The sequence below is a fragment of the Pseudorasbora parva genome, chromosome 6 (assembly GCF_024679245.1).
Source record: "Pseudorasbora parva isolate DD20220531a chromosome 6, ASM2467924v1, whole genome shotgun sequence".
Lineage (NCBI taxonomy): Eukaryota > Metazoa > Chordata > Actinopteri > Cypriniformes > Gobionidae > Pseudorasbora > Pseudorasbora parva.
The window spans coordinates 10,578,466-10,588,540 of NC_090177.1; the positions used below are offsets into that span (position 1 = coordinate 10,578,466).

The 10,075-nt window shown below is 38.7% G+C and overlaps 1 protein-coding gene across 3 annotated transcripts in view; it reads right to left on the reverse strand.

Annotated features, from left to right (window-relative positions):
• reps2 (RALBP1 associated Eps domain containing 2) overlaps positions 1-10,075 on the reverse strand; it is a 129,616-nt gene that overhangs the window by 60,638 nt on the left and 58,903 nt on the right. For 2 of the 3 annotated variants that reach the window (XM_067445576.1, XM_067445575.1), the window contains exon 1: positions 1,620-1,923. The exons of the other annotated variant lie outside the window; for it this stretch is intronic. In XM_067445576.1, coding sequence (XP_067301677.1) covers positions 1,620-1,799 — 180 coding nt within the window. In that variant the 5' untranslated portion in view covers positions 1,800-1,923. Of the gene's footprint in view, positions 1-1,619; positions 1,924-10,075 lie in introns of those variants that run through there. 3 annotated transcript variants of the gene reach the window in all.

Consider the following 10,075-nt stretch of genomic DNA (forward strand, 5'->3'; position numbering starts at 1 on the left):
AAATCTAGCGATGCACAAATATGAACATTATGGCCACACCGTTAACTCTTTATATTTGAAAGCCGATAACTGATATATTGGCTGATAAATTTAAAACCAAATGTTTATATCATTTTTGAGAGACTGAATTCCAAAACAAAAGTCTCACCATTAAAAGCCATGTCCCAAACACACGATTCAAAAACCATGATGGCAAACAGTGCAAACCTGAAACGACTCGGCTGAAGGAAATAATCCATGATTTTTTATGCTGGTATTTATATTACATATAAATGTGGTGCATATCAGATCAAAAACAAAATTACAATTTAATGTGATTTTAGTTTACACTAGCATCCAACATGAAAAAAAAGAAGAAAAAAAGATATTTTACATTTGGTTGACATTTAGTGTGAACATACATTAGACCCGTTCTGACAGACTCGAATAAAACAGGTTTCTAAATATGGTCAGTGTTATTCAACCTCTTCCTGTATATTAAACTGATTCTGTAAACCAGAGCAATGTGCAAAACTTTTCAAGGATCCTGAAGTGAAAGTAGGAGTTATAGTGGATTGTAAGTCCGTCCAGCCCAGTGTTATCTGTGTGTGAATGAGGCAGCACCCTTCCTGTCATGTCCCTTCCACACACTCACACACAGCTATTCAGCACCCTCAGTGACAACAGACAGAAGCAGTAATTCAACACCACCCACAAAGACTAAGATGGGCTGAACATGGTAAACACCTTCACCTGACTCGTATGACGTGTCAAGTGACACACGACACGTCGCAATGTTTACTAGTACTGTACAAAAATGCCTAGTCAGACAAACGTCAGCAGAACACCTGACACTAAAGAACGACTCAAAAGCTCCTCAAAACTAGTCACTGACATTTTCAAACTAACTAAACTGTCTTCCAAACATGCACATGACCCTAAATTCAGGCTTTTGCAACTCTGAAATCACAAGATAAACCTAGTATTCCTCAAACACTATTAAGTCAGAACATATGCATCTATAAGAAAATAACATACCACAAATAAGTATACTAACTACAGCATCTGCTATAAAAACTACACATTTTGGTGTGGTACCAAGATAATAACACAATATAAATATGGTAATCATTCAGTACCATAGTAAAATATATCACTAGTCCGTTCTGTTACCAATTACCATATCATTCCATCAACTGTACTAAGAACGCAGTCAAAGAACAAATAAGATATCAAATGAGAACAACACACTATGTAGTATACATACTGTACCAGTCTAATATATATATATATATATATATATATATATATATATATACATGTGTGTGTGTGTGTGTGTGTGTGTGTGTGTGTATGTGTGTGTGTATGTGTGTGTGTGTGTTTACAATTGAGAATAAATATGGTACTCTCATTCATCCCTAGTAGCCTACACATATTAGAGTAGCTACTATCGTATTGCCATCTGATACCATCACTGTACACATACGCCGGTCCCTCAACTTCACTCTTTCCTGAACACATTGCAATATACTGTACTGTACATACAGACGCGGTAGATATCTGATAAACGAGCGCGCAGACCCCCGGGGCGTCCAAGAAACGCGCGTTCGGGGGCGGCGGTGAAATCCGCGTAAACTCACCTGGTGCAGCGTCTCGGCCGGCAGCTGCGACGCCCTGAACAGCTCCGCCACTTTCCCCGCAGCCGGTTTGCCGCTGCTGTCAGGCTGACAGAGCGCGTAAAGCCCGGAGTAACATCTCTGCTCACTGTCGCTCAGGGAAATGAAGGTCCCTCCGGTACCCGCGGCGGATCCCTGATCCATCCCTGAGCGAAAGCCGCAGACGCCGGGCGTCCAGACGTACGGCCTCTCGGTGGCCCTGTGGCGGAGGGAGGGAGAGAGGGAGGGAGAGAGGGGAGGGAGGCGCGTCCGCTCTGCGGTGCTCTAGTACAGGCACATATTAAAGGGCTGTGAACTCATATGAAGATTTCCTAAATCTCTCTCAGTTCCACATCCGACCGCACAGAGGCGCCACACAACCACACAAAAACCTCACTGCACACAGAGTGGTAATATCGAAATGATATTTAATTTTATATTCAAGATGCACATTTAAGACTTTAAAAGTAAATGTTTAAATGTACATTGTCAACACTATTTAGATCCAAAAATTGCAATGCACTTGCTTCAAAACTGATTTTTTTTTAAGATTACGATTTATTTAGACTATTGGATTTAATATTTATCTTCATATCTTTTAATATTTCATTGATATTTCAATTTGTATTCATGAGTTGCACACTTAGGCCTATTGACAAATGTTACATTTTATATTATTCAATATTTAAAGACGTACATTATTTAACATTTTATATTTATTTATTTACATTTTCTTTTAATTAAAAATAGTTCATATTATGAAGAAAAAATATTAAATTTTTAAAAAATCATGAGGAATTGGTTTATCTAGGCTATTTATCTGCAGATTATTTATTAATTTTATTTAATACGTTTATTTCAACTTGAAAGAGTGTAATTCCACATGGAAAAAAATACTATTCTGACACATTAAACGGTGAACTGATCATAGATATTTTGAATATTTTGGATGAATCAGCTTCCCTTTACATTTGAAAGAGAATCCATTAGATCTTTACTGCCATCTTGTGTCGGGTAAATGAACTCAAGGGTAGTGATGAAAGATCATGATGATCTGTTCTGAAATGTTCATATCATCGTTGTGTCATTGATCAACAGAACAGACACTTCACAGGCCACACCAGAAGAACTGAACCTGTCAAAGCAAATCAGCCACATTTTATTTATGCTAACTCACATCTGGCTAACATCTGCTAATTTTACCCATCAAAATGTGTTGTTAATTTAACCCAGCATAATGGGTAATTTTGTTTTTTCTATAATACTAGCTTCATTTTTTTTATTCTTGTTTTTTTTTTTTTTTTTTTTTACTTCATACAATGTTTACAGGCTTAAAAGTGCACTATGTAGTATTTTTGCAGTACAATATCCAAAAACCACTTGGCCAGTGTTATATATTACGTTCAGTTGAGTTCTTACAATATCCCAACTATTTGTAAATTGTGAGAAAATTGCTATTTTAACCAAGGAGCCGGGACGTCTGAGGGAGTCGCCTGTCAGTGGCGTCATATCTGCGTTACCCTCGGTTTCCGGTTTTATTCTGCAGAAGCGCTTTACTCTGAGCAGTGTGAACAAGTGTCACAGCAGCCGCTGAGCGAAAACACAGAGTAACGTCATAACATCATTTTAAACACACTTAAATGTGTCTAATATGATAAACAGACAGTTACCAACACTGGGTTGTCACGTCTGACCCAGGATCTGGGTAACACAAAAACTACCCAAACACTTGGTTGTCACGTTTGACCCAGGATCTGGGTAACACAAAAACTACCCAAACACTGGGTTATTACGCCTGACCCAGGATCTGGGTAACACAAAACTACCCAAACACTTGGTTGTTACGTCTGACCCAGGATCTGGGTAACACAAAAACTACCCAAACACTGGGTTATTACGTCTGACCCAGGATCTGGGTAACACAAAAACTACCCAAACACTGGGTTGTTACGTCTGACCCAGGATCTGGGTGTAACGATGTTCGTAGATGGGAAGGAAGGAGGCCGGAACCGGCAAACGTTCAAAAACATTTATTCAAAATAAATAAACAAAATGAAAGTAAAACCTTGGTTGTTACGTCTGACCCAGGATCTGGGTAACACAAAAACTACCCAAACACTTGGTTGTTACGTCTGACCCAGGATCTGGGTAACACAAAAACTACCCAAACACTTGGTTGTTACGTCTGACCCAGGATCTGGGTAACACAAAAACTACCCAAACACTTGGTTGTTACGTCTGACCCAGGACCTGGGTAACACAAAAACTACCCAAACACTGGGTTGTTACGTCTGACCCAGGATCTGGGTAACACAAAAACTACCCAAACACTGGGTTGTTACGTCTGACCCAGGATCTGGGTAACACAAAAACTACCCAAACACTGGGTTGTTACGTCTGACCCAGGATCTGGGTAACACAAAAACTACCCAAACACTGGGTTGTTACGTCTGACCCAGGATCTGGGTAACACAAAAACTACCCAAACACTGGGTTGTTACGTCTGACCCAGGATCTGGGTAACACAAAAACTACCCAAACACTGGGTTGTTACGTCTGACCCAGGATCTGGGTAACACAAAAACTACCCAAACACAGAAAAAATAACCTCCCAAAAATGACCCAAAATGCTCAACCCAGGATGTGGTTAGAAAAGAATAACCCAAGTGTATGCAGTGCTGCAGTGTTGAGAAAACACTTGTTAAAAGAGAAATGATTCTTGTAATCAGTCACTACCCAGCTCTGGGGACACACACAGTTTGTAAGTGACCATGTGTTCAGCGGCTCTCTCTCATTGTACAATGTGACTGGTTCATACAGCAAGAGTTTTTTAAAAATGTGGTTGTGAATCTTGAAAATGCACGGTTGCAAGTTTGATTAGAGAACTGTGTGTGTGAACATAATCGTACATCGAGGACTCAAATACAGAACTGACGAGTGTATTCTGCTTCTGTGTGCACGTGGCCGTACAGTATTTCTCTCCTCAGCTTATCTTGGACTTTGCTCAAATGAATACATCCTGAGTAGTTCATGTTACTATGAAAGAACCTTCCGGAAGATTGATCTGCCCCTCTATAAAGGACGAGTTGATGAAGGTACAGTAGAGTACTCTCCAGTGTTGACCGAAACGCTCGTGTGAACAATAGTTCACTCAGTTAGAAACGCGTGACATTTTATGACATTTCTATGTGACAGACACTTATCTAACAGCTTCGTCCTTCTAAAGGGAGCATCTCGTATGACTTTATATCCTGGGTGGAATGTGCTGATGTGGGGAAAGTAGTGGAAAATCCTATGAAGAGCACAGCAGAATCCCTGCAAAAGCCATTGAAAACTTTGGTTTTCTAAATGAATGCAAAAAAAATCAAATAAAAAAATAGGAAAATAAGATACATTTCCATTAGCAGCAAATTGTCTTGTTTTTCACATATTGAATGAGGTATTTTTGTTTGTTTTTTAGCCTGTTTAGTGAAGTTTATGCTTTTAAGAGGAAAAAAACATTCTCTCAAAACTTAATATCTGGTGCTGTTTTTCTTATTAAGCACATTTATCTTGTTGTAAGGTTGTTTATTTTTACATGACAACATACATATTCGTTTAATGATTTATTTTTGTGTTCTTAGAGAGTTACGATATTTGCTTTTATCTAATATTTAAAGAGTATAAACACAGACCTCAAACATACAGTGTTTAAATAGTTTTGATAAGGTTTTTTTTTGTCTCTTCTGCTCACCAAGGCTGCATTCAACTGACCAAAATACAGTAAAAATAGTAATATTCTGAAGGGTATTACAATAAAATCAAAAAAATCAAATAGAAAACATAAAATGTAATTTATTCCTGTGATCAAAGCTTCAGTGTCAGATGATCTTTTTAAAAATCATTCTAATATGATGATACTGCTCATAAAACATTTATGATTATTATAGAAACAGCTGCTTAAAATGAAACTTTGGTGAATCTTTGGTGAGTAAGTTCGAAAGAAGCATTTATTTGACAGAAATCTTTTGTAAAATTTTATTTTATTTGTATTTTTCCTTTGTTTTACCAGGGTAGTCACATTGAGACAGTAGTCTCTTTTTCAAGTGAGCCCTGGTGAGCCAAAAATGTAAGCCTATAATTGTCATTTATGTGATAAATGCATAATCTCTATCTGCTCTTAGGCCCTGATCAGACAGAAAGGCTAGAAAATGTGAAGCGCACCACACTGCCTTTTTTTAGTTGGTGATTTTTTAATTTAAAAAGTCTTTTTTTCTATGTTGCTGGGCAACCTCCGAATCAGCTGTGCTGTCAGTCTACAGGAATCAATGTAACCATCACGACAACAGAAGGCCCTACTCTCCATTCATTCGATTGGACAACGGAAGAAAAACACAAATGACATCCTGGTGATATATTTTTCCTGTTGAGTTTTTTTCAACTTCAGGAGTTCCTACAAAAACACAAAATGGCCAGGGCACATAAACATCACTAAAACGCTCACTGCAAATGCAAAGCAATTTTACAAAGGTGTCTCTAGCTGCAAAAAAAACACATTCTGTTTGATCTGGGCCTTAGCCTAGCCTGGCTCTGCCCTCCTATGTGCTTCCGCTCAATTTTAATTTTCCTTCAGATACTCCGTCTGGGACTGCGGTGTATTCTTAGGTTTTCTCCGAACAAATTTTTACCGGTCCAGTCAGCGAACAGAGGGAGTGGCTGAGAACGATGACGTTGATGTCATGCGCTAGTTTGAGTTGTAGTTCAGTAAGGGTGGCGAAGAAAAATGCAAATGAAACCATTCATTCCGTTGTGGCACCGCTGCCGAATATCCAGAAGTTAAAGCCGGAGCAAGAACAATCTTTGCTAAGGTTTGTTGGTGGCTATGATGTTGTGGCTCTCCTCCCCAACAGGGTGAATTCGGGAAAAGCTTGATTGAAGAATGAATGGGGCCACGTATCGTGAGATTGAGTAAAAACCTCCTTACATCAGCAAGGGCACTGAAGATGAAATGTGGCTGGGTCTTTCAGCATGACAATGATCCCAAACATACCACATGGGCAACAAAGGAGTGGCTTCGTAAAAAGCATTTCAAGGTCCTGGAGTGGCCTATCCAGTCTCCAGATCTCAACCTCATAGAATATCTTCGGAGGGATTTGAAAATCTGTGTTGCCCAGCGACAGCCCCAAAACATCACTGCTCTAGAGGAGATCTGCATGGATGAATGGGCCAAACTACCAGCAACAGTGTGTAAAAACCTTGTGGCGACTTACAGAAAACATTTGACCTCTGTCACTGCCAACAAAGGATATATAACAAACAACCCATTCTCACTCCCAAGGCGTCAAAAACCGAAGCATGGTCAAGTGCCTTCAGCGTCACAATAAAGACGCTAAAGGTGCCCCAAGGCGTCATGTTTCGACGCGCTGGGTGTTCCATTCATTTCAGTGAGAACCCTTTGGCGTCATACACAGACGCGCTGGGTATTAGTAATGTTATCGTCATGGTGAAATTGTATTAGTTTATAATTTTGCCATTATGACATGTTGGAGTGTGTTTTTCAATTTAATCAGCAAGCATAATTTTATTTACATTTCTTTTATTTACGCTATTTAGACATGCTTAACATGTAACCCAACCCCATCCCATCCCTAAACCTACCCATTTGTCTGAACATGATATAAAACACAGGATATAGCCTGACATATACGACTGCATACACAAGTTATTCAAAAAAGTTAAATAATCCAAGTTTTCCGAGGCCAAACGATTGATTTGTATGAAGAAAATCCCCAAAAGCGATCAGCATCTCCATCCGCAGAAGATCATCAACAAACACAATCAAATTTCAAATATTGGCGCCGGTTACGTGAGATTTCATAGTGAAATTGCATTGGCTCTCGTATGTCTTGTGACCAATTGCGTCATTACGTCAGCATTGATTGTAAAATGTCATTGGCTCTCGTGTGTCTTGTGACCGATTGCGTCATGCTCAGGAGTCTTTTGAATTATTTGAATGAGAAATGAATGAGTTCGTTCACGGGGCAGCGGGATCATCATTTCAGCGATTAAAACATCAAGATCAACTCTGTTCTTCACATGAAGATATCGTATGACTTCAGAAGACTTGGAATGCAACATGAGTTAATACTTTTATACTGCTTTGGTCAGTTTTTGCAATAAATACCTGTGACTGTACATTTATTTGCCTGGTATGTGTTTTATATTGTTTAGATATGGGTAGGTTTAGGGTAGGAGTGGAGTTAGTTGCTCCAAAATATAAAAGTAGCCTTTAAATATTAATAAAATCATGTCTGCTTTTATAAACGCAAATAATTAAATGCGTCTGTTTATGACGCCAAAGGTTTATCATTGTAATGAATGGAGCACCCAGCGCGTCGCAAAATGACGCCCAGGGGCACCTTTAGCGTCTTAATTGTGACGCGGAAGGCACTTGACCATGCTTCGGATTTTGACGCCTTGGGAGTGAGAACGGGTTGTAACAAAGTACTGAAATGGACTTTTGATATTGACCAAATACTTATTTTCCACCATCATTTGCAAATAAATTCTTGTGATTTTCTGGATTTTTTTTTCTCATTGTCTCTCATAGTTGAAATGTACCAATAATGAAAATTACAGGCCTCTCTCATCTTTTTAACTGGGAAAACTTTCACAATTGGTGGCTGACTAAATAATGTATTGCCCTACTGTAATTACGCCAAAATGCCTGTTTTGTTGAGAATCCTCATAAGAGCAGTTTTAAATGAGTTTAATAACGTCTAAAAATAACTTAAAGAGTTGAGAAAATGAGATGCGCGTTTGGCAGCGGCAGATCTTAAAGTGACAGCAGCCTAATAAACCAGTGGCTGATGTCTGTCATTAAAGGTCCCATTCTTTGCGATTCCATCTTTCAAACTTTAGTTAGTGTGTAATGTTGCTGTTAGAGCATAAATAATACCTGTAAAATTATAAAGCTCAAAGTTCCAAGCGAGATATTTTATTTAACAGAAGTTCCCTTTCAAAGCCTAAAGCGAACGGCCGGTTTGGACTACACCCCTGCACTTCCTTCAGGAATGACGTCACTAGAACCGTTTGTTGACTAACCCTCCGCCCACAAGAACACGCAAAATAGGGGGCGTGGTCCTTTTGCTCTCGCACGTCGAGAATAGGAAGCGTTGTTTTTGTAGAGTGTGTTTAAAACGCTGTTATTTTCATCCCGGAGTCAAATCACCTTTGTTTGGCCTTCCCACAGACGATGTACGTAGAGATCGTGGCTACAGTTCATGTTTAACTCAGTTCCGAAAAATTATAATCACAATTTAAAACTATGTGCAGCACATTTTTTGTCGAGGACTGCTTCCTCAATCTCAATCAGTTTAATGCCGGATTCGCAGAAAGATTATTGTTAAAAGATGACGCAGTTCCCTCTTTGTCTGGAGAAGGCGTTGTTTATGGACCACAACCAGTAAGTGTATTTTATTATTTAAGTCGGTCCGTTTAACAGTTTATGTAACTCATTACACAAAGTGCAACGCTGTTTAGCTGTGTTAACTAACGTTAGATGGTAATTGAAACTAATCCGAAAAACTTAGCATATAAAAGTGTAGTAATTCATTCAGACACCATCGATTGTTGGTGTTTGTAATGATCAGTTTAAACTACTGAATAGACAGCTTACCATTCTGAAACATCCAGCAAAAGTCTTTCCTGAGCAGGTTGTAATCGATCCTCTTCGATATTCTCCGGTCTGATTCCGGCTCAAATTGATAAGGCAATATAGACATTTTTGCAATAACATTGAGCGCGCGTATCTCCCTATCTCCCCGTTATGGTAAGAGACGGGACCTTTCCGGGCAACGTGCGCTAAGCTGCTGTCCAATCACAGCGCGGGAAGTCCTGGCCTAATCAGAACTCGTTACGTGTTTCTGAAGGAGGGACTTCATAGAACAAGGAAATCATCAGGCCGTTTTTAGGACAGAGGAAACACCGGTATACAGATAAGTAAATTGTGTGAAAAATACTGTGTTTTTTTACACGCGAAACATGAACTCATGTTATATTGCACACTGTGAACATAATCAAAGCTTCGAAAACACGCGAAGAACGGGACCTTTAATGTTAATCAAAGAACAAATGTAACAGAGAAAACTGCAACTTTAATAAGGATTAATCTATATTTAATTTATTATTTATGCAATGCGGACTGTTTGATAACTTTATTCAATTTCTGTATATATCCAGTTTCAGTTATACTAATGTTGAATGTCTAACCTTAATATTTTTAAAATAAAATACAATTCACAGAGACATCAGCAGCTGTATTAGCATCAGTGATTCAGGCCTTCATTCATAAAAAGATGCCATTACAACAAATATTTAAAAATACTGTCTTTGAGTTGTTTCTACATTAATTTGGAGAGTAACTGTGAAAGCACGGTAAATGCAATGCTTTTTTTTTCCAA